Source organism: Pantherophis guttatus, chromosome 6 (genome assembly GCF_059756535.1).
Source record: "Pantherophis guttatus breed Tessera chromosome 6, ASM5975653v1, whole genome shotgun sequence".
In the NCBI taxonomy this organism is placed as follows: Eukaryota; Metazoa; Chordata; class Lepidosauria; order Squamata; family Colubridae; genus Pantherophis; species Pantherophis guttatus.
Window position 1 is genome coordinate 42,840,557 of NC_142068.1, and position 25,624 is coordinate 42,866,180.

At 36.9% G+C, this 25,624-nt stretch overlaps 2 protein-coding genes and 1 long non-coding RNA gene across 3 annotated transcripts in view; 2 read left to right on the plus strand and 1 right to left on the minus strand.

Annotated features, from left to right (window-relative positions):
- Positions 1-3,633: 3,633 nt before the first annotated feature.
- SAG (S-antigen visual arrestin) lies at positions 3,634-21,403 on the plus strand. Its single transcript, XM_034439739.3, has 16 exons — positions 3,634-3,761; positions 6,121-6,324; positions 7,981-8,041; positions 8,120-8,164; positions 9,257-9,450; positions 10,091-10,150; positions 11,046-11,113; positions 11,763-11,898; positions 12,059-12,143; positions 12,963-13,035; positions 13,716-13,853; positions 14,278-14,355; positions 15,425-15,448; positions 16,278-16,342; positions 18,929-18,938; positions 20,431-21,403. The coding sequence occupies exons 2-16, from the start codon at positions 6,214-6,216 to the stop codon at positions 20,528-20,530; spliced, it is 1,248 nt and encodes a 415-aa protein (XP_034295630.2). The 5' UTR covers positions 3,634-3,761; positions 6,121-6,213; the 3' UTR covers positions 20,531-21,403.
- LOC117678533 (uncharacterized) lies at positions 15,791-23,737 on the minus strand. Its single transcript, XR_004595050.3, has 5 exons — positions 23,064-23,737; positions 20,444-20,522; positions 18,237-20,321; positions 16,783-16,956; positions 15,791-16,432 (listed from the first exon to the last, which is right to left on the minus strand). It is a non-coding gene; the product is annotated as an uncharacterized LOC117678533 (long non-coding RNA).
- DGKD (diacylglycerol kinase delta) overlaps positions 23,580-25,624 on the plus strand; it is a 61,671-nt gene continuing 59,626 nt past the window's right edge. The window contains exon 1 of the mRNA XM_034439742.3: positions 23,580-23,959. Within this exon, the coding sequence (XP_034295633.2) occupies positions 23,774-23,959 (186 nt within the window). The 5' untranslated portion in view covers positions 23,580-23,773. The remainder of the gene's footprint in view (positions 23,960-25,624) is intronic.

The window sequence follows — 25,624 nt, forward strand, 5'->3', positions numbered from 1 at the left end:
CTGAAGGTCATCTGCTGGGAAACTAGTGGGCTTCCTTCTGCAGTTGTTGACCATTGCAAGAACTAACTGCTTGACCTGGGTTCTGATTCAGCAGGGCATTCCTTATGTTCTTATGTTCTAGAATGTCTTTAGGATATTCATGACAGCAACAAGATTTACATTCTACTATAGTTCCTTTATCATTAGGAGGCAAAGCCATTGTTATTGCTTGCAGTTCACCTCTGATACCAGCATCACATCAGATTGTGAAGAAGATAGCTCATCAACTAAATACTTCATATGCTAAAGCGGAGAGAATTATACTGTACATGTACAGTTACTAAATGTTTAATTTTATTTTCTCCGGTGGTTTACTACAATTTTTTTTTTTTTGGAAAACAAGTTTTATTTTAAATTAAAATAAAAAACAACTTAAAAATATCATCCTTACAAACAATTATAGACAGCATCTCAATCGGTTAAAATCATTTTGTGCTTACAATTTTCCAAATCTCATAACAATTATTCTTTACTCGAACAGAAAGTAAATATTTACACATTTCATCGAAGTTTCATTTCATATATGCTATCTCATCTCCATACTTTTTGTCAAACCATTGATAAAATATCTCCCATATCAAATAATATTGTTTATCTTCCTGTTCTCTTATTTCAAATGTCAATCTACTCATTTCAGCACATGGTGGTTTACTACAATCTTAACAACGTTGCCTCCAACTTGGGTTATCCTGAGACTTTCTAAATCTCTGATGATGCTTTCCTGATGAAAGGCTTTCAAACTTGATATTACCACATACTTCATATTATAAATGAATTTGAGCACAGCAGAACCAATAGTAAACATATCTGATTGTGTTTAAAAAAGTGCTTTGTGATACAGTGCTTCCCTGGATTTGTCGTGCACAAGAAATCAGATCCACATGTACAGTATAGAGTTGAAGATGACTATATTGAATTCTGCCTAATATACAGGAATCTTTCCAGACTGCTTGCCTTCTCTTGGGATCAGATAGATAAGGCTCTATGGAGTTTGAGGGGATCAGTTCAGGATCTTGCATCTGTGCAAGGATTCAGAGCTAATTCCCCACTTGAGTCTTCTTCCTGCCTGGCTGGGTGTTTCATAACATCTTATCTTCAGGCAGTGTTTTTTTTCTGTTGATGCCCCTGGTACCAACCCAATACTGCTCTGATTCACAAAAGGCTTTCACTCTTGAAGCAGAGAATGTCCTTCTGCAGCCTTTGAAAGCCAGATGAAAACTCTTCATTCTCATGTCATTTTCAGAAGATCCAGAGGCTGTGCATAAGAACATAGTCCACCCATTCTCACAGTTTCTGCAGCCTCCAAAAACCACAAGAAAAGGATATGCTTTCTAAAATACTTGCTGGGTTTTGGTGAATGCTGGTGTGTCACCTAAAACATCGTGGCATGTCACCTTTAACATCTCTATCAGGTTCACCATCACTGCTCTGGACTTAAGAGCTTCAGTCATAAGAGCTGCAGCATTTTCAACTCTCTACAGAAAGAAATCCAGGGAATTATATCTTGAGTTTCTTCATATACAAGATAACTGATATGATTTAAGTACTAGTCAAACGTTTGCATCTGTTTGAAATAATTTAATGCCCTGGATGCAAAAAATGTTTTTACATGTCCATCTGGCAAATTTATCTTCTGACACTTCAAGGATATATGCTCATGACAGATTCTAATGCTGAATCAGTGAGATGAAGGCTTATCCAAGATTATGCTTAGTTTCTATAGAGGAACACTGTAGGTCTTGTGTAACACATTAAGTATGTTTAGTTAGATACCCTGAATGATTACAAAGCAATACAAGTGCTTTTCATGAAGTACAAAATCCACAGTGCGGCAATATTTTCCAGAGCAATGAAAGTGCTATAAAAAGGGTGCAAGTTCCTTACTTGCCCAAGATTTGTCCTCAGGCTAGGTGATGCAAAACTAACAAAGAAAGCATGTTTCTTCATTCTTAAACTGTTCTTCAATTAATACAGTTTAACTTCACTTTCAAATTTAACATTCTAAACAAATTCAATTATATCTTAAATCATAGGGAAAAGAAACATTGATATCTGTAAATACGGAACCTTGCTTCTATAACTCAATTTGTTTTCTCAGATAAACGGTAAGAACAAAAATAAAAACATACACATATTTGCCCCTAAATGGTAACCGAAAATACCAGCTGCACTGACTCCAAATGGGCTTCCAGGTGCTGGTTATCACTGTTAAAGACTGATAGACTTAATCTTCTTTGTGACATATAATTGGCCCTGACTCTGCTCATTTCTCTGAGTTGCTGGTTAACTTTGCCCAGACCAGGCTGTTTCTCTGGGTCTTTGGGGAACTGGAGTCCCAACTGGTTGATAATATTACTGCTGTTTGGATTGACATTTTATTATTTTATTGTTACATTATTTTCTGTAGATATATGTATGTATGTATGTATGTATTATGTATTATGTAACTTTAAGCATTTCTTGTGGCATATATAGAGCTATGAATATGGTGGAATTTTGAGTAAACTGTATTGTTAGTCATTCAATTGACTGCTAACCTTCAAAGGGAAAAGGGTAAGGCACTGAAGCAGCACATAACAGAAAATAAATATAAATGTGGGGGGAGGGTACAAAAAGGAGCAACAACAAATATAGTGAAATAGCTATATTATAAACAGATGTAAGGAAAGGAGTGGGAGAACCTGGGGGTGGAGTTAAAAGAGGGATAAGCCTAGAACCGTGATGGTGAACCTCTGGTACGCGTGCCAAGGGTGGCATGCAGATCCCTCTCTATGGGCACGCGCATCATCGTCAGCTGGTCTTCTGATTTCCGGCACGCACATGTGCACTGGCCAGGTGGTCTTCATGCATGCCGGAGCACCAGAAATCCGAAGACCAGCTGGCAGGTGTGCATACTGTTGGGCACTCAGTGTCTAAAAGATTCGCCATCATAGCCTAAAATCTCTCCAGCCCTCCCTTGAATTCTGTTGATACTTATTTAACTCCTAGCAGATGCTAACATTGTCCTCCTTTCTAATTCCATAAAACCTGGATCATTTCTAGACTCAGCTTGAAAATTAGCATATGTTCACAATGTTTTGGGAAAAGGTAACATGCACAGGACTATATCTGGAAAGATATACAGTACCTATCTATTGTGATGATGTTGTAATTGGACAAGTGGATGTTTAAAATCCTAAGAAAAATAGGATTTTTCAACTAGAGAAATGGTTCCTATCAATGATACATATAGAAGTCTGAAGAATATGCGTAAAAAGAATGTAAGCATAATAAACAATGCTTTACTCCTTATTGACTAGGATGAATTGCAGTCCTAATAAGGACATGATGAGGAAGAGGTTTAAAATAAAGCTGCTTTCAATAACCTCATTAAATCTTCTGTCTGTTGCCTTTGTGCTTTATGAAATTAGAAATGTTGACACTGTAAGAATTTAGGACCCTTAGATAATACTTAAGACAAGCTGATAATCCACAGAAAATATTCTGGCCTTGAGTTCAATGATGGAAACTTGGCTCCGCCTAAGCACCAAATCTGATTTTCAGAGCGTCTACAAATTGCCAGCCTAGGCTCTAAAGGAGTTAATGCTTCATCTGCAGCAAGGAGATCAAACTTTTTTTTCCCTGCCTGGATCCTGTAAATTTGTTATTTGGGATAGATTTTTATTTTATAGCTCCTGAAACCCTGTTCTCTGGAATTGCTGAGGCATTTGGAACATTTACAGGTACATTTCTTTTTTCTTGCAGATTTGGCTGCTTAAAGACTGCAATTCTAAATATCAGTATGACCTGTTGAATGAAGTGAAACATAATTCCTAAGAGAATGTGCATTTAGTTACTCTATAGTTCGTGTTCCTGATTTATCCAATGCATCGATCCTAATGCTATAGTATGGAACATATTTCAGAATTGCACAAGAAATCTTGTCATTTATTCAACAATTGCTTCCACCTTGGGAAAATGTGAGCTAACATGTCGTCATAACTTCATAAAGCATTTTGAAAATGCATTAATGGTTCAACCTTGATCTGCATTCTCAAGACTAAGATGAACAGCTGGAATCCATTTTTATTGGCGTAACAATGAACTGAATTGTAGTCATTGAAAAAGAAAGAATATTAATAATTAAAAAATAAATTTTGCTAATAACTTCCATAGGAAAAAGGTGAGATAAGTTGTTTAAAACATCTGAATTCTTGAACCTAAAACAGTAAAGTATGGCAACAGTATGTTGTTATTTTATCCATATATTATTGGTTATTATTGACAGATAATGTGATGAAAATTGTTGCTTTGAGTTTTGTATTTCTCATATAAAACTTTTTGTAAGGTAAGGCAAATCAGCAGAAATATGGGATGCTACACAACTCCCTAGTTTACAATAAATCCCCAAATACATAATTTAAATAATTACAATTTGGTTAGAAGCAAAGTAATTTACAACTGCAAATATACATTGTCTCATATAGGACTGAGTTCAATGTGACTGCATCTGAATTAATTGGAATTTGGAGGGGAAAACAAATGGACATCAGCTTTTAAACCGAAAAGGCATTGAGGAGAAATTTCATGGTTCTCTTATTTTTATTCCAACATTTTATTCCAAAATGTTTTATAACATTTGTTCAAAAAATTGTGGCAAGAATACAAGTTTGGTAGTGATTAAGGCACCAGGCTAGAAAGCAGGAGACCCTGAATTCTAAATCTGCCTTTCTCTCAACCCAACTCACCTCACAAGGTTGTTTTTGTGGGGGGGAAAGAAGGCGGAAGTTGTGTTGGATATTTTGCTGCCTTGAGTTATTTGCAAAAAAAAAAGTAAAGGCAAGATACAAATAAATAAAAAATAAATTAGGAATCTTTTTATGAGGAACTGAACTGGAATACTGTTTTTTAGCTATTTTACACTCATATATTAGTAAAAGAAATGACAATTATAATACGTTGCAAGTCTCCAATGGCCTCTCCTTATGGAGGAAGCTAAGACGTAATAACGTTCATAAAAACTTCTCATTGTAAAAAAAAAATTAAAGAATTGCAAATCAATATACAAGTAGTCCTTGATTTACAACTATTCATTTAGTGACCATTTAAAGTTACAATGGCACTGAAAAAAGTGATTTATGACTGGTTTTCACACTTACAACCATTGTAGCGTCCCCATGGTCACATGATAAAAATTCGGCACTTGGCAACTGGCATGTATTTATGACAGTTGCACTATCCCAGGATCATGTGATCACCATTTGTAACCTTCCCAGCCAGATTCTGACAAGCAAAGTCAATGGAGGAAGCCAAATTTGTTTAATGACCTCATGATTTACTGCAGTGATTCGCTTAACAACTGTGGCATAAAACATCATAAAATGGGGCAAAACTCAATAACTGCCTTGCTTAGCAATGGAAATTTTTGGCTCAGTTGTGGTTATAAGTAGAGGACTACCTGTATTAAATAAAGTATGAAATCTTCATAGCATATGACATAGTTTATTTATATTGATCTCAAGAACACAACATTTCTGAAAGTAAAAATGGAAGGAACAGAAAGAAAGCATTTATATACAAAGCTCTTTCTGACAATTCTTCCTCATTCTGTTGCTTTTCAAATTTATTTATTTGTGTGTTTGTATATTAAATTTGTTTGCCATCCATCTCGCTCCAAGGCATACAATACAACCACAATTTTATGTTTGTGTGTGTGTGTGTGTGTAAAATTGTGGGGGGGGGGATCCACTACCCTCCAGTATGATATTCCCCCACTGGGGAATATCCTCCACAGGTCTTCAGGCTCTTTCGGAAAGTTAGGAGAGTGGGAACCAATCTCATTCCAAGGCGCAAGATGTTCGAAAGGGCAGGGGTCTCGTCAGAGAAGGCTCTTCTTCTGAACCCCGCCAGCTGGAATTCCTTGACTGACAGGATCCACAGCAATGGAGAATTCTGAAAGAAGTTTAAAAAGTTGAAGTCCAGACCTTTAGAGGCCTAATGCAATGGGAAACTTCCTAAATTTGGGATTAATAGGTTATTGTATGACAATATCAGACAATATTATTTAAAATATTTACATTCAAATTCATTGTTTATTTACAGATCTTGCAGTTTGACTATTCATTCCCTGGTGCCGGTCTAAAAATTTCTTGAGGTAGGACCATTTAATCCTTACCAGGTAATATAAATCAAAAGATGAGCTGCACTGATGCTTCAAGGCATTACTCAATCTCTGACATCTCTGTGAAACATGACAGAACCACTAAAAGGCATACTATCTACAGGAAGATATCACATGACAAAGCTGTAAGTATTTAGCATTAAACTGCTATGTACCTGTAAGAATGTGAGATTGAAACCAGGTAGGGATTTGATATATACTTGCCTCTTTAGAGATCAAGCTAGAGTGATACTAAGGGCGTACTGTATAATGTATTGCATTATTAAGCTGCTCAAGGCAGTTTAAATCCAAACCAGTTTTTTAAAAAATCTGTCCAGACTGAGATTGTTTGGCAACATCTTGAAAAGGATTCAGTGTGCACTGTAGTTACCATGTCCCCCCACTAAATAATTTTCCTGCCGTGTTCTACCAGCTATGCTCATTTCCCTTACCTCCCTATTTTTCCTGGCATATTTTTTTAAATAACTCCTGTAGCCCAAGTGACTTAAGAAAAAATGAAATGATGTACCAGGATTTAATTTTTTAAAAGTCCACGGCAAAATAAAGAAGTCAGATAAAGAAAAATGTTAATTAAAAACACTTTGTGCTAAGATTTAAACATGGAATAATCTGCATCTTAAATACAGCCAGCATTTTAACCACCACAGAGTTAATCTAGCATTATAACAGGGACAGCAAAAAACTTTCTTGAAGAAATATTTTCAAAATGAGGTGAGGATACAGTTTTTCCTCTGCAAAGTAACCAATGAACTTCTTCAGTCAGGTAATGAAATAAAATGCAGCAGCCCAAACTGACAGCACCACGTGAAATCATATAACAGAAGATAATATTTTACAGCAGTGTTTATCAATCTCAGAACTGTATGGATTGTGTAGACTTGAACTCCCAGAAATCCCCACTGCCCCCAGCCAGCATGGGGAAATTGTGGAAGTTGAAAGCCACACATCTTAAAATTGCTGAAGCTGAGAAAAACTCATTTAGATTGCAGTAGCAAATAGCGTACTGGCTGGCAAATTCTGAGAGTAAAAATTTACACATCTTAAAATTATAAAGTTTGAAAATACTGAGTAGATGTAGAAGGGAGCTATTTTCATAACTATTGGAGTCAATTAAAGCTTGTTGGTAAGAATGCAGGCATAGGCCATCTATCCTCATCTCAATTTTGTCCAGGAAGATAAATTTTAAACTTTTCAATATGTTGTAGTTGCAGTGACTCTCAACAGCAATTCTGAAATGTATTGATACATTAATATAATAAATATACATTTAATCTCCCATGTAACTTGGCCCGAGTAGAAAGTAAAATGTGTTCTAGTCAATCCACTCAAATTCTTTCGTCTTGACAAATGCATAATCAAATCCTATTGTGCATTCTTTGTACTTGAAAGGAAAATACTTCTGATGCAAAAGTAAAACAAATTATTTAAGAGATACAACCATTCTGAGCTAGACAAACTCAACTCTCAAAATGTTTTTATGAATAGTTGTTCTAAATGTAAGAGCTCTTTCACTTCCAGTTTTACATCTGGATAATCAAAATTTTATTGCATTTCAACTTGCAATTTATTAAGGGGTCTTTTTCAACTGGTTAAGTTACTATTTTGATTTACATGATTAGCCATACTGAGTTTATAGAGGAAAGTGCCACTATAAATGTATCAAATGAAGAAAGATATCTAAACTGCCCTTTTTACTTTTACTTTTATACCAACAGCAATGGTATAGCATCCTTAAACTGATTTATTGAACTGTAGTTTTGTTCAATCATTCCATCCTTCAGGTTACAATCTACTTAGGAAAGCGAGATTTCATTGATCATGTGGAATCTGTGGAATCCGTGGGTGAGTCCAAGTTGCAAGTTTTTACTTTGATCTTTTTAGTAACTTGAGTGGTTTATTATTATCTCTTCTTCATTGTAGATGGTGTTGTATTAGTGGATCCTGATATTGTGAAGGAGAAAAAAGGTCAGAACACTTAATCACTTCTTAAAGTATTATTAATATGATTTAAAATTAGAATGATTCCAGATTTGTGTCAATTGACTCTGTCAGCCAAAGCTGATGATGACTGGTATTTCTGAAGGTGCTTAAGAACTCTGCTATGAAAAAAGATCTATAATCATTCTAATCTCAAATGTTATTTTAATCAATAATTCATTAGACAGTAATAAATTAGACTTCCTTTGTGACAAACACCAGACAGTCAATACTTGGCATTGAAGAGTTAGAACATTGCTTCTAAACTCTTTGCTGTCATCTAATGGTCATCTGGAATTTACCCACAGTTCTGGGAGTCTTATATTACTGATAATGATAATAAGACTGACAGAGTTATCCATTCTGTTCCAACATTGTAGTTTGTAATATTTATTGTCAGCATTATCAGTGAACTAGACAACTGTGGCTGATTCAGCAAATTTTTATTCATTCATTATGATTTAACTTAATATATAAAACAGATTAGTATTTAATGAAGTTATTTAAATGACAATAGTGAGAGATGCTAGATAGATAGATCCTAATTAAATCAAATACATTTTGCCCCTCACTATCACACTGAGGTAGATGGCCTGCAACTCACTCCAGCTGAAGCTTCCAACTAGTTTTCACAGTAGACATATTCATATACAATTAGGTTGTTTTCTTGTTGATAAGGCCCATTGGTCAACTCATCCTTTCTTTGACATAGAATAGCAGCTACCCTCTGTGGTTTTAAAGAAGGGTCTTTCAAAGTTTCCCTGAAGATGTTATCTGGCAAAGTAGATGCTTTATCAGCTGCTAATTACAAATTATATCTTTTCTTCTCCCTTGCCTTGTTCTCATCCTGCAATTTTGCTTAAGAAAAAGTAATTAGTAACAGTAGCCAGAAAATGAAACTGGCTTTTTCTAACCAGCTTTTGTTGATATGGGCAAACACAGTCTAGTTTTTGTTGCTGAAAGGACTTAGCTGGTAAATGGTTACTTTAAATTAATGAGTAAGAGACTTTTCTACACAACTAGTGATGTTTATGATTTTAACTTTTAGTATCCATAACACTTTCTATATGCTTTTCCTAGTATATGTGACACTCATGTGTGCCTTTCGATATGGGCAAGAAGATATTGATATTATAGGCCTGACTTTTAGAAAGGATCTGTACTTTCACAGAGTACAGATTTATCCATCACTAGACAAACCAGGACCTCTCACTACTTTGCAGGAAAGCCTGATAAATAAACTGGGGAAAAATGCATATCCCTTTGTGTTAACTGTGAGTATTCTGAATCATTATTCCTTTTGGTTCATTTCCCAATTTGCAACTATGATATGGCTGCTTAGAGGGTTTTTTTGTATATGCAACCTAGGTTCACAGATATCTATTCATCCCTAATTCAAAAAAGTAATTTCCTCCCGCAGCAACCTTCCCTGACCTGATGCCTTCCAAATTAGTTTAACTATTATTCCTATTATATTCCAGCAAATATTGAGGACATATCCATTAAATGTCTAATAATACTGGGCTCTTGCAAATAAAAGTATAATTTTATGTTTCAGTTGTATACCACTCAGGATCGCTCTGTGACTGAGATGAATAGTTTCCAATTTGATAGATAAGTAAATATTTATGAATAACACCTGAGTTTAAGAACCTCTAAGTTTTTAAACAGCATTTCAAAAAACAGAACATGTCTTCATTAGTTATTTATCACCACAGTGATGGCTGGCTGATGATAAATGACTCTAGTAAATCACTAGTAAAAAAATTACATGGGGCATTTTTGGAAAGTTGTATGAAAGTGGGAGGAGTTCTCCTCCTCCTCCTCCTGCTGTATCTTTGCTAGCACTGCTATGGCAGTGAAAGATATTGCAATCAAAATGCTTTACGTGCATTATTTTCTGTTCCCTTACAGTTTCCAGATTATCTGCCTTGCTCAGTGTGTCTGCAGCCAGCTCCCCATGAAGTTGAAAAGGTGAGAATTGAGTGCATGCATTGCAATGTTTTGTATTAAGAAATAAACTAAGTTGTGGTCATATAGAATAAAATACAAGAGCAAGAAGTGCTTTTAAATGCGCACTCTTAGTGTTGCTATTCAAAAGACATTGCATTCGTTTCATCTTTTCATCCTTAACGTGTTTTTGATATTAAGAAAAAAATCCAGAGAATTACTAGGAAAAAATGGGAGTGACAATGTCTAAATCTTGTTTCAACCTTCTGTAAATCTCCAAGAACTATTGCACAATACAAACCTCTAAAAAAAAAAAATCTGAAGTATCAGCCTTCCCTAAAAAAACTATTGTATTTTGAAACCTAAAGAAAAATATCCAGGATTCAAGCAACCATACAAAGCTTCAATTATTTTATTTCTGATTGAAAATTTTAAAAACTTTTTTGAAGGGAAAGACATTATGTTCAGTTTGGGATCAAAACAACACCAATATTTATTGAAATAGTTCAAAACCATAGAAACAAATAATATTGTTGTGAGTAAGCAAATACATTTGTATGTATGAGAGAACTATGCCTTTCCTTGTTCTTCTAAACAATGACAGTGGAATAAAACAAGACAATGATCTTCAAATAGTATTTCCCAAGTGTATCACAGACCAATAAGGTATGTATGGAAAATAGTGGATTGCCATCAGAAGTTTCTGTTTGGTTTTTTGAAAAAGATATACAAAAAGTAAAATTAGAAAAATAACATACATATATTGAAGAAAACATTAAGAATGATTTTTATGTTGAAATTTCGATTGGACAGATTTTTGAATTTCAAAATGTGAGTTCTTTCATACACAGATATTTAATACATTCAGCAACAAGAAGTTATTGTTTCAACTCTTTGTCTCCCCATCCTTTTCGTATAGTGCTGCGGAGTGGACTTTGAGGTCAAAGCTTTTTCTACAGATGATCCAGAGGAAAGGATTCTCAAGAGGTAATATCTTGTTTCTTTGAAAAAGAATTGACTAAAACTGGAAAAGCTGACAAACATAGAAAAGATAGATCTTATTTTATATTCAACTATCAAAATCAGGAGATGGAGATGAAAAAAAATGAAATGTCATTTGTAAAAAGGAAACATACTGGATAAAATGCCTTGTTCTAGCCCCCTTATTATTTTCCTCTTTTCTATACCTTTTCCATCTCAACTTCTTTACTATATGTGAGATACAGCCTTGAAAATGTAGGAGCAAAAAGGAAGTCAATATGTCCCCTTTCTTGATGAACAGAAAGATCAGCAACATTGCTGTTACCTCACACATAACTCAGAGGGTGCTGCCTCCTGTAACCATGGATTCTACAACAATAGCTGCTGTCAATGATTGCTGCTATCCAGATGCTGTTTTTTTCATCTTTATGGGTTTTGTGGCTTCCATAATCACTAATAATAGAGTTTAATTACTTATGTTTTGGCTCTCAAGGTTGCCTCAGCCTTCCATCCTTCTGAGGTCAGTAAAATGAGGACCCAGATTGTTGGGAGCAATATGCTGACTCTGTAAACTGTTTAGAGAGGGCTGTAAAGCACTGTGAAATGGTATATAAGTCTAAGTGCTATTGCTATTAAACCCAATTTCTACCCTAAGACATTCTGTACGCCTGCTTATACGCAAAGTCCAATATGCTCCAGAAGTATCAGGACCTCAGCCTCATGCAGAGACCACCTGGCAGTTTTTCCTGTCCAAGAAGCCATTGCACTTGAAAGCTTGCCTCAGTAAAGAGGTGAGGTGTTCTTGACTTACGAATATGATAAATTAGTAAATTCAAGAGATGTAGAGAAGACACAATCATTTTGTTTCTGTCTGACTATGCTACTTCACAAAACTAGATGTAAAAAGTACTGTGTGATGAACTTTTGGCTAAACTAATCAAATTCTTCTAGGTGTTTTATCATGGTGAAGCAATCCCTGTTACAGTGACAGTGATAAATAATACAGAAAAAACGGTTAAGAAGATCACTGTGTCAGGTATAATACTCATTTTTGACAAACAAGTCTGATGTTGGCCCTCTTGTTTTTTTCCTAGTCTGTTAGATAGCAATTTCAATTCTGTCCTCACCTTTATTATTGGCTTAATACAGCACCATGATTAAAAGAGTTATAATAACATGTTATCCATGTAAATAGTTTCTGTAATGGGTAGTAAGTGTTGTCTTGAAAAACAGGAGGAAGAGTTTCAAGTCTGAAGCAGAAATGTAATTTGAGAAAGCATCTCAGACTTGACCTTCCCCCATTCTCTTGAGGATAAAGAGAGGGAGGGGAGAGATACATTCAAACTTGCAAAATTCTGTTATTGTATTATAAAAGTATTAGCATTTATAACTTTGGTTTCTTTGTCTGATCTACTTGACAGAATCAAATTTATAAGAACTGCTATTTATATTTCATTTAAAAAGATTAAAAAAAAATCCTTGAGTTGAGCTCAACTCAATTACTAAATACTCTACATATCCATGTAGACTTAATAATATGAAAGTAGTTTGTATTTGCCCTCATCCTGGTGATGATGACCTGGGATTTCCTGGTGATTTCCTACCTCCCCTCTCTTTTTTTCCTTAAGATCGGCCAGTATCATTTAAATACTAAATGTTATGCCCATTCTGCAAAGCAAAATGTTTATCATTCTGTAAGAAAGGTGTGTTTAACCACAAAAAGAAGCAACAGCTGCATAATATCCTTGATCCTGAATAATTTTCCTTATTAGGCAATGCTGAAAACTATCCTAGATCCCATTCTTCTTTCTGTTATTTGATTATTTGATAATTTGGTATTTAATTCCTTCTTCAGTGGAACAAGTTGCCAATGTGATATTATACTCCAGTGACTTCTATACCAAGACAGTGGCTCTTGAAGAGTCAGAGTAAGTGCACTGTGTTTTAGGCTCCTTTGCGTTGTTGTTATTATTGTTTTCCTTTGCACTCTGTTAACTCTTTGACTCTGCAACGTAGAGTTTAAAAACTTTATATTTACTGGGTTCACATATCTAGGGCTAACAAAACTGGGCTGGGCTGTAAATCCCCAGATGACCATGAGATGGTAGCAAAAAGATACAGAAAGCTCTAATTCTTTGATGCTATTTCATGGTTATCTGAATTTTTGCAGCCCAGATATGATAGCTCTACCTGTATTATCTCTGCCCATGGTTTGTTTTAACTATTACACTGAATAAGCGAAAATGCACTGATACATACATACATACATACATACATACATACATACATACATAGATACATACATAATGCTAAGATACATTAGCCACAAAACATTGGCTGAATTCATTTATTATGCCAACCTAGAGCAAAACAAATTACATTTTAGTGTAGTATAGTTTAGTGTAGTTTATGTGTAAGTACAGCATTGTATGGTTTCTTGATTTCCTTTGGGATCTACTAAGATTTTGTTCTTCAGAATTAAAAGGTCTGCTTTGTCCTCCCTCAACAGTAGTTTGACTTTGTCTGACTTGGCGAAGATTGACTGAGAAAGGATGACCAAAATTCATTCTTCCAGAATGGATCTAAAATTGCATTATTTATTCTTCAGGGAAAAGGTCCAACCAAACAGCAAGCTTACAAAGATAATGACTGTCCTTCCTTTGTTGGCAAACAATCGAGTGAAGAAAGGCATAGCACTAGATGGGAAACTAAAGGATGAAGACACTAACCTGGCTTCTTCTACTATGTAAGTCCAAAATGGAACACTAACTGGAACTGAAGAGGAAATATAGAAAAACACTTTTGTTTCATTTTGTATTCAGCCACTTTCCCTTTACCCCTTTATTGCATGTGTCAAATATTTTAGGAATTTAACTGTCAGAATTTTCTGCTAATATGTACAATGTTAGTAGTCTTATAGACATAAGCGTCTAGTAAATAAATAATATTTATTTCAAACAAATCCAAAAGCAGCACAGTGGTGAATGCTGTGTTAAGCAGTAAATGCAACTGTAAGTGTTGTTCCTAAAAATGTAGAAATATTAATATGGGATATGAGAATAGAATATAATATAATTATAATAATTGAGACAGCTATACTAAGGAACTACATTATTTTTAGCAAATGTGCAATGACACAGTATTTTGTTTTGTTTTTTAAATCCTAACAGTATAAAAGATGGAATAGACCGGACAGTTCTAGGGATCCTGGTTGCTTACAAGGTCAAGGTGAAGCTTACTGTCTCAGGGTAAGAGCAATCAGAGTTGGTATGCTAGAATTACAAGTGTTTTTGACGTTATTGCCTTTTATGAAATAAAGATAAATTGCATGAGCAATTTTAAACAGCCTTTTCAAATTCAATAAATTACAGTGGTTCTTCGATACTTGTTAATTGGTTTCAGGATGCGCAACAAGTACTAAAAATAACAAGTGCCAAACAAATCACATGACTTACTACATGACTCTTTGTTTCAGTGAGGAAGCACTTCATGTCTATCTCTTTTCTTATGTCAGTGATCTTCCCAGCACGGCCAGCCTCCTGTCTATTCTCCTCAGCTTTCTCCCTTTTCCTATCATAGCATGTCAAGTATCAAACAAACAACGAGTACCAGAACAACATTTTCACATCAAAATGTGTCGAATACTAGATTTGATGAGTTTTGAAGCAGCCGAGTACCAAGGAACGACTGTAAAATGCCACTGGTTGCTCTAAATTTGTCTGGATACTATTAGTTAAAGCAATATGTATTGTGAAGCCAGATCAAATAGCTTTAGTATACTTGCATGATCATTTATTAGAAAGAGATAGTACGCAAATCTGCAGTCTCGTAGGATGGTCCCAGGTGTGTTTGAATTGTGATTTTGCGTATTTCAAACACGGTGGCAAATATATAGTATAATGGATCAGGTACTGAAGTAAGACCAAAGAAACACAGAATCATCAGTATTTAGCAGCTGGATGATTGGGGTCATTCAGTATTTCTTTATAGTCTATTCATAAAAATGATATTGTGGAGATTAAATGGAAAATGTACTTCGTATGTATCTTGCATTGTAAAATAGAAGATAGAATATGCATCTAAATATAATGAAGAACACCTGAATTGTGGAAATGTTGGATTGTTCCAAAAAGCAATTCACCATTTGGGGTTGCATATACAGCTTTTAATAAGACTGATCAGTTTAGGAATATGTACTGATAGACAATGTATAGCTCTGAATTGAACTGTGGAATTCTTGGTACTCTCTGAGCTTAAGAATGTATGCTATGGAATATTGTAAGTTTCATTGTACAGTTAATGCTGTTTATGTTTTAGCCTGCTGGGAGATTTCACTTCCAGGTAAATCTTTGAGATTTTCTCTTTGTAAACATTCTTCTCTGCATCCATTTCAGTTTTCAGATTTTTCGGGAAATAAAACTTCCGCTCCGTCCCACTGCTAAGCCTCTATAACCTGTTCCCTGATTCTTTTTTAATTGTTTGAAATATATCAGAGTTTACTTCCCCCTCTCTGATGTGTAGTGGGTACTTTTTTCTAAGTTTGCTATTTCTATTTTTTATTTATTTTTTTAAACACTAATATATAAGCTACCTAGGGGACTGACAAGGCATACTATTTAAAAGACAAATGTTCTATGAAATGTGAGGCACAGTTCTTGACACATGACCAAATTTTGCCTATAACTCACCACAACACTGATTTTGGTATTGGATTTTTGTATTTGGAATTCTATATTAGGATATTTAAAAACTGATATTTGCATATCAGGATATTTAAAAACAAGTCATTCATTGCTAATTTTTATGGGTCACACACCTGGAGTTTTACATAATAATTTCCATGTTTTTGCATTTTTCAGCTTCAGAGTTTTATCTGTGATTTAAAAATTTAAAAATAGATTCAAAGGGAGCCTATTTCACATATTCTAGGCTACAATTATAGTAACTCTAACTTAAAATCTTAGGCAACTATGATAGTGTGTAAAAATATAAGTTTGCTTATTTATTTAGGTTCTGATTACTTCCAATCTGCAGTACTGTAATCTAGTTTACATTTTCAAATACTGATGAAAAATTAGGAGAAAAGATTTAGTGGCGTCTAAGAAATGATCAGAATTTGCTTTGGAACAGTGGAATCCTGAATCACCTCCCTTTTTTCCTGTTTCCAAAGTGATGTGAGCATGGAGTTGCCCTTCCGTCTGATGCACCCCATGCAAGACGAGACCAATACAGCAGGTCGGTAGCATACAAGTGGTTACTTCCTGCTCTTGTTTTATTCTCCTCTTATTGCTGGTGATACTTTGGTGATGTGATAGCCTTCTTGTTCTGTGGAAATGTAGAAGATTTTCCCTTTGACAAGAGAAACATATTTTTTTTTGGATTCCGTATATTTACCCTTCTAGTGTTTTCTGGTACCTGTGTAATTTGATGAAGAATATGGGTATATTCATGACAAATATGCCATTATTCTGCCCCACCCCCTAAATATGGAGTCACTCATGGACCTTCTCTATCTATGGTTCTGGTGAAATTAAAACTTCCATTGTACATGGATCTTTGAAATACTTATCCATATATTTCCCATTAATTATTTCCCATAATTAATGGTATTAATTATGGATAATAATAATAATAATAATAATAATAATAATAATAATAATAATAATACCACCTACAATGCCATGACCACGTTGCTAAGATCATTCATTGGAAATTGTGCCAGAAGTTTGGATTTGAGTACAGCAAAAACCACTGGGAACATCAGGTTGAGAAAGTTTTAGAGAATGCGAAACTCAAGATCTTGTGGGACTTCAGGATTCAGACTGATAGGTACTTGGTCCACAACACACCTGACATAACAATAGTTGAAAAGAAAAAAGTATGGTTCATTGACATTGCAATACCTGGTGATGCACAGATTGAAAATAAGCAGTAAGAAAAAATCACAAAGTACCAGGACTTGCAGTTGCTCAACTTGAAATTGAGCGACTGTGGAAAAAGAAATTGTGTGTTGTCCCGATTGTAATTGGAGCCCTTGGGGCAATACCCAAAGGGCTACCCCGCTTTTTAGAAATTCTAAATTTACCAGACTTGAACATTTTGACTCTACAAAAAACCACCTTACTCAGAACATCTTACATCCTCCGACGATACCTTAACAGTTTCTAGGTCCTTGGTTAGGACTCGAGCTGCTGAGCTATTAACCAACCTCAAAGGCTGTGAATCTCACTAAAGATTAACTAATAATAATAATAATAATAATAATAATAATAATAATAATAATATAAACTATGATTCAATTGCCATCTGTAGACCAGGTATAAACATAGTATAAAAAGATAATGAAATATATAAATATAAAAACCATTTTATATCAATATGTGATATTTAGAAACAGGGCCTGTCCCTGAGGGAGATGGGCAATTTAGAAATAGGAAATATAGATAAATTAATAAAACATACTTTCTGGAATTTAGCATTATTGAATTCAGTATGGTTTCTTTTTTAATTCTTAGACAGTAAGCTTAACTGTTAGGATTGTCAATTGTATAAAATTTAGTGAACACATGCAGTCGTGCTCATTTTTATATAATACTGCAGTGAATGCTTCTCACAAGTTTTTTTTTTTTTATTTGATTTATATGCCGCCCTTCTCCGGAGATTCAGGGTGGCTTACAATGCGTTAAGCAATAGCCTTCATACATTTGTATATTTATACAAAGTCAGCTTATTGCCCCCACAAACTGGGTCCTCAATTTACCTACCTTAGAAAGGATGGAAGGCTGAGTCAACCTTGAGCCTGGGGAGATTCGAACTAGCAGTAATTGCAGGCAGCTGAATGATAATAACAGGCTATTAGTCTGCTGCGCCACCAGGCTCCTTTTTGAGTTTTGAGGCCAGTGTGCATTTGCTAGTATGAAATTAAGGTAAACAACAACAACAAAGACCTAGATACTGTATGTTAAAAGGAAGGGTTAATTTACTGTGATTGGTGACAATGTGTTAGTTCAAGCTTTGAGACTTGAAGGCATGAAGATAAACAATGGAAAATTTGACATATGTTTACTTAATGTATGTTATACTCTTATTAAAGTTATAGAAGTTAAAAATAACATTATTATAAAGTTACCTGGCTGCAAGAAGTTTTTTTTTTAAAGCAAGCATGTTCTTTCACAGAATCTTCCACAGAAATTACTGAAAAAACAAACACTATTTGCATTTTCAACCACACTTCCTTTATTAGGACATCTCTAAATTAAGCCAAAGAGTGGCAGCAAGGGCCTGGTGTTTTTAGACTTGTTAATGGCCCCCATTTCCAAGACATGGAAGAGACACATTTTGACTGTGACAGATGGTTGAATGTACTTAAGTCCGTGCAAAATGTCAGTTTCTGGATGTTTTAAAGGCAATTTACTGAGTCAAAAACACACAAATGGATGTACTATGCTTTTTACTTCCTGCCTAGCTTTACCTGGCAGTTGATTTGCTGGCTTTAAGAACTCCAAAGAGACTCCTGCTGTGTTCAGCCTGTTTAAATGAACAGTGGTGACTAACGAAAAAGAACTCCACGTTCAGTAATGTTGACTTCTGGCTGTTACTGTGAGACCATCCCGGTAATATATCAGTCACATAATAGGAAATCACCAGGTGTCTCTGGGATTCAGAATAAATTGCTAGTGCCTGTCTTTTGTTGTATTGCAATTTTCTTCTCACTCATATTGGCACTTGGATTCTTTACTTTTTTGTTCTTAACTTCAGATATTTGTGGAAGCATGTTTACCTAAGCTTCTCTCTTTCTCTTTTTTTTCAATGTGATTACAGAAAAGGAAAGGTAAGAATTATTTCATTAGTTTTCTCTTCCTATTCTGCGCTTACGTATTCACATGAAGGTGGGAATGAAGCTGATAAGATTGATTCTGTATCCTGAAGGACAGAACTTTCTGAATTATCTGTGATGAAGAAGAGTGGGAACTTAATTTTTTCAGATTCAAATTTCAGAGTGAAATTTCTCTGAGTTTAGTGGAACTTCCCAAATAATGTAACATAACATGACATAACATAAATTTTGGCCTTCAGCCAGTCTGACAAGCAAAGTCGATGGGGGAAGCCAGGTTATTCACTTAACAATTGCAGCGGTTTGCTTAACAAATGTAACAAAAAAGATCATAAAATTGGGTATGGATCACTTAACAACTGCTTTGCTTATCAACATAAATTCTGGTCCCAATTGTGGCCATAAACTGAGGACATTCTGTAGGTCTATTGCTTCATTGAATAGGATGTCAAAAAATATATACTCAACAGTTCTCAAAGTGCACCTCACAGAACCTAGAATATAAACCATATGCATAAAATTGAAAATATAACTTGATAACCATTGCCAATCATAGGGTAAATTTATTTCAAAAAGCCAATTGTCAAACTACCTTTCATTGTTATGTATCTATCTGAGTCTTTGAATAGACACAAGATTTTGGTCTTTCTGGGCATCCATGTCAGTCCAAGCAAAACCAGAATGAACTGTGGCCATTGAGTGTTGGATAGAAAGAGCTACAGAAGATCACAAAGAATGGATTAAGCCTCAATCAAACCAAGTTTCTTATTGGAACAATGCCTCAAAGGGCCTCTCTATGTGGGATCCACAATCAAAGAAACTGAGTATTTGATTTTTTTATACCTTTCAACTTTGGATTCAGTTGAATGAAATGATAGATTTGACTTCTGTTGCAGATTTCTCTCCAACATCAGTATCAATAGCTCACTCTGGGTACTTTCAGATGAACAGCCTATACCAGATAAAGTATAGTTTACACAGCCTTCCTTATTATTTTAGGATCCCAGAGCACTTCTGGGATGAGAATCTTTACTTCTTTACAGCTAATCACCCTGGCCCAAAATATTATCACATAAAATCTGGAAGCCAAACTTCAGGAAACCTCCCTCCCTCCCTCCCTTCCTTCCTTCCTTCTTCTCTTTCTCTCCCTCCCTCTCTCCCTCCCTCTCTCTCTCTCTCTCTGCACAGCACTTTTGCATAACTTCTTATCTGTCCATTCTTCAACTGGGGGTGATCTCTTAGTTGTCCAATCTTCTGGCTCCTTTCTCTTCTGTTCCCTATGCTGCTAGTTTGATTCATCACAGCTTTTTGAACAGTTGGGAAATAGAAACTGCTAGTAACATGGACGTGCCCACAATGATGCAACCCATTCCACACTTCCTGGAATAGACAAATTATACATTTAAACATGGCAAAAGAAAAGAGTGACTTTCCTAATATCAAATATTAGGAAAGTATGATATTCAAAGAATCCTTATCTTTTCATTAGTGGCCAAGATGACCTGGTGTTTGAGGAGTTTGCTCGGCAGCAACTGAAAGATGAAGCTTCTGTAGAAGGCAGCAAAATGGAGTATCCAAATACTGAATGAAAGAGGGAGAAGGGACGAAGTTAGCAAAGGCCATAACTTTTGTATTTGTTAAGAAACAGAATAGTTAAATTGAGTTGATCCGTGGTTCTTGTCTTTTCACTTAAGCTTCTTGCCTCACTACAAATGTAGAACTACAGACTGGTTATTTAGCAGTTGAACCCATCCAATTAAGGTGACCCTGCCACTTCTCCAAACAAGTGTTCCACTGTCAAACTGTTTTGTTTTTTTTAATGTTCACTTTGAAAAAAGCAATTATTTCCCCCTCTCAATCATTCTTTTTTCTCAAGGTTAAACATATCCAGCTTCTCCAATTTGTGTTAACAGGATCTAATTTCTAGTTATCTGATCATCTTTGTTGCTCTTCTCTGAGTATGCTCCAGTATCTCTGAACACAACATTATACCTGATGTGGGTCTAAAAAAGCCTAATAAAGTGGCACAATTAATTGTCTTGATTTGGAAGTTGTATTTTTGTAGCTCAGCCATTAATCGCATTTGCTTTTTTTGCAGTAAAACTACATATGTTGGATTATATACAGTTAGCAATTTACTATCATCTTCACAAGTACTACTACCAATTGAGTTATCTCCCTGCCTATATATTCCAATTATTAAAAAATGTATCCAATAAACAAATGAGATGAAATTAATTAAGCAAAATTTGTTCTTACACATTTCTCATAATTACTGCTTTACTTTCAAGATTTGCTTTATGACCTGCTCTAAAATCTTCCCACATATTGATGACAAACTGCTTGGTTTGCAGTTTGGTAGATTTTCCCCTTTGAACAGAGAATCAACATTTGCACACATTCAGCCACCTGGCACTTCACCATTTCCCCAGAATTTGTAAAAAATAATGCATAAGGGTTTCTCACACCATCATTTAGTTCTCCTATCATTTTTAAAAGCAGTTTATTGAGCACTGGAGATAAAATAAAACCATTACAATTAGCTGCAGTAGGGAAAGTAGATCCCATTCTATTATAAAATTATAAACTGATTTTACATAGCCAGGGAATTTATAAGCAGCTTTCTTCAATTTTGTGAATTCCAGTTGTGTTGAATGTCAAGTACTATCATCCCCCATCCTGCTGAATGAGGGATTATAACAATTGAACTATAGCATTCCAGCGGGAAATGACTTGAGGGAACCTGAAGAGGAATCAGAGTATCTGTCTTGCTGAATTATAATTTTTGTTTATCCTAATCATGCCTTTACTTGAAAAAGAAAGTATAAGGAAAAATTCTAATGTCACTTTATATATCATGTTTTCTGTATGTTCATATAAAATTGTAAAGTGAATAGCAATTAGCAAATGTTCTTCAATAAATATAAATATCTTGCAAGTATATGTAGGAAGGAAGTCAGGATATATCAGTCCTCTCTGTTGGATGCACACACATAATGCAACAATACATTTTCTGTCAGGTTAAGCAACATTTCTTAGCCATTATCTCACATTCTCTATATTACAGCACCAAATCATGGATTTTTTTAAAAAAAATGTATTAAATGCTGTTCAAGTGTTTACATCAAAATATCTGAGTTGATACAGTATAGGAACAAAGTGAATTAATTTTGCAGACTTGTTCTTTTAAATGGCTGCTGATTTGATTTTCAGAAGAAGTAGCTGTGGGTTTTGAGCCATCTGGAATTTGGAGATTTTGCATTCTTAAGTCTGAATGGGCTTATACTCCCTAAGGCAGAGTTGGTGTGCAACTTGGACATCCACTTGGACTCACAGCTTCTGCGCAAAGAAGGTTACTACTTTGGCCAAGAGGGCCTTTGCACAAATCTATGTGTAGACAGACAAACTAATTGTCTTTTTAAAAAAAAAAACATGGAGGCCCTATTCATAGTCACTCATACATTAGTTTCCTCCCATTTAAATTATTACAATATATTCTACAGAGGCTGCTTTTAAACAGTATTGGGATGCTTCAATTGTCCTGCTACAATACAGCAATATGGACAGTTTTGAGGACGCCCCAATCTGCCCATATATCATCACTGCTTCTCAAACTGCACTTCCAATAGTCCTCCACTGGTAATCATCTGAAAAGCCCTCCATGACATAAACCCAGTTTATTTCTGGAACCATCTATCTCCAACTGTTTCTGCCCATACCAACAGACCCAACAGAGTAGGCATCCTTCAGGTCCTCTGTATGAGGCACTGTATTCTAGTGGGACTTACTCAGGACACTCTGTCATGGGACTTGGCTGGCATTCTGTAAGGCCTTAAAGACCTACAAAATTTGGGCTAAGGTGTTGGATGACCCTGCATAGTAATATTTGCATTTGTTTGAATGTTCAGAGTCTTTGACTCAGACCTCATAATCATAATGTACTGCTGGCTGTTATAGTTATTTATCTGTGTTATTACTAGTGCATTTGTTGTTGGCTGCACAGATTCACACAAGAAATGTGTGCTTTTAAAATAATAAATAAAGCTGTTAAGAGAGAGAGAGAAAGCTCTGAGTAGTTTGCATGCTTTTGAGTTTAAGGGTCAACATTGACTTGAAACTCACCTCAAAAGTTACGGCTTAAAAGCATGGACATGAGCATGGATAATGGCATATATTGGCCCATTGGAAATTGTTCTGTGTGACATTTCTTTCCCAATATGAAGCTAAATCTGGACGTTTGTGATTCCACAATATTGGAGAGACAACTCAGTGGATTTACTCCTGGTTAAGCAGCAGTATATTAGAAGCCATAATAGAACCAAACTGTAATAGACTTAAAGAAAGGTGGGGACTGGGGAAGTACCCTGAATGAATCCACTTCACAAGGGCAGTAACTGTGTAGGCAGAGGAGCAACCTGATCTAAACTGTCTTATCAGTGAATGCCAGAATTGTGCTCTGGCTGAATAATCTGTATCATTTCAGGTTACCAAAGTGGAGAATGATTCATGGCAGAGAAATAAACACTGAGTTAAAGGCGTAGATTAATTACTCTGCCTCACTCAGCGTCTAAATCATCGAACTGAAAATGCCGTCCGTTAATTCAAGTGCGAAAGAGAAATCTCGAGCTCCCACTCACTGAGTGGGCGGCCGCTTCGGGACAAGGCGAGGCCGGCCCGCCAGAGGGCAGGCGCGGACACAGCCCGCCCACGAGCCTGCCAGCATCTCTTCCCCTGCTGCTGCTGCTGCTGCTGAGCCCACGCAGGGCCGGCGCTTGCACGGCGCCGCTTGAGGCGCTAGGTGGTGCTGCCCGCCCCGAGCCTCACCGTGCAGCATGGCGGCAGCGGCGGCGGCGGCGGTGGCGGCGGCGACGGGCGCCTCGCAGCCCCAGGCCGGGGCCGCCGCCGCTGCCCCTACGGCGGCGGCAGAAGAGTCGTCGGACAGCGAGCCGGAGCAAGAATCCGGCTCGCCACAGAAGCTCATCCGCAAAGTCTCCACCTCCGGCCAGATCCGCCAGAAGGTGAGGGCTACGAGGGTCGGGCCTTGAGGGGAGCAGAGGCGAGGGTTGCCTCCCCCCCTCCCGCTCCCGAGGCTTCCCATCCTCCATTTCATTCCCACTCTGCCCTTTCCAGGCGGAAAACGCGCGGGGCCTGCAACCTCCCAGCTCGGTTCTCTCTTCCAGCCCCAACCGTAAATCGGGGTGGTATGCAAGGGGAAGACCTCCTTCGGCGCCCTTCCCTCCTTCCCTCCGTCCTCCCCTTCCCCACCAGTCCCAGGACCGGAGCGGGCAGAGTGGGGGAGAGCCTGCGGGCTCCTTTCCCTCTTGAGAGCCTCGTCCTTCCAAGCCTCATCCTTCCCCCCCCCCCCGTTCTCCGTAACGGATCCGAGCCCGGCCACAGGGTCACGCAGGCAGAACAGGAGCCCAGGTGAGCCAGTGAAGGTTGACAGCGGTAGGGCTGCGCCTTTGCCTAGCAGAGGAGCGCGGTGGATCCAGGTGGCTACCCGGAGCAGATGCGCTCGCTCTCCGTATGGGCGCTCAGGCGCTGCGGCTCGTCTCTGCATCGTGCACAAAGGCGAGAGGAGCCCCTGGAAACGCAGCCACGATTCTCTTGGGGGTTTTGGGGAATGTTGGACTTGAGACTGGATCAAGAAGGCCCCGTCCCCGCTGGCAAGATTCATACTTGTTTCGAACTCATTTGTTGGGGTTTGGCTTAGCAAAATACGGAAATCTAGCCATTGTGGTTTGTGATCCATTGTTTACAGCATAGGAGGGCTGTGTGGGTTTCCCTGGCTTGTTAAATCGCTTAGTTTAAATTGTGACATCGTTCTAGGTTGAAACCAAGCTATTCTCACATTCTCCATGGGAAACCAGTTTTTGGTATAAAGAATCCTCCCTTTAGTTTGCCCATCTATGATCCTATGTGCAAACTCCCCCTTTAGGCAGCATAGTGGTGAATTCAGTGGCAACAGCAGCAGAAGTTAAGCAGAAGTTTCTACCAATCTTTCCTCTGGGTGATGTGATAGTTTGATCCGATAAGTGCTTTGAATGCTCTCATTTTGTCTCCAAAATTATTATCGGTTTAATAAGGGTAAATTAAACTGAGCTCAGTAGGCTGACTTGTCATTACTGAATTACTTCTCTATATCTGGTTGCTTATTCAGTCAAGGCTTTTTCAGAGAGTCTGTCTAAAATATTGAACAGTCAACTGGGTACATCCTGACCAGTAAAAAAAGACAAGTTCAGCCATATATATGATTCAGAAGGGAGGGGAAAGCACGGTGGCTCAGCTGAGCTTGTCGGTTGGAAAGAGACTGAGCTTTTCACCTGGAAAATTGGCAGCCTGGTTTCAAGATCTGAGCACCGCCCAATGGTGTTAGCTTCTGTTACTTGCCCCAGCTCCTGCCCACCTAGCAATTCAAAAGCATGCAAATGCAAGTAGATAAATAGGTACCATTTCAGGGCCTTCGACACACTGGCCCCCTCAACTAAGAAATGGAGATGAGCATACATACTGGAGTTGGACACAACTGGACAGAGAAAACCTTTATCTTATCTTACATAGGAGTGATGATTAGAATAAAATAATTTCTGTTTACTCCCTGTCTAGGTGGCAGACCAGCAAATAGTAGCCTCTTTTTTTTTCCCAAAGAAAAAAGAGAGTGAACCCAATCACTGATCTTCCCA

Excerpts from the sequence above, each read along its gene's own strand:
- SAG (XM_034439739.3), top strand. The coding sequence starts at position 6,214 with ATGAGCTGCACTGATGCTTCAAGGCATTACTCAATCTCTGACATCTCT. Across the intron at positions 11,114-11,762 it reads GAGGAAAGGATTCTCAAGAG|ACATTCTGTACGCCTGCTTA; the intron begins GTAATATCTTGT and ends TTCTACCCTAAG. Across the intron at positions 13,854-14,277 it reads AACCTGGCTTCTTCTACTAT|TATAAAAGATGGAATAGACC; the intron begins GTAAGTCCAAAA and ends AAATCCTAACAG.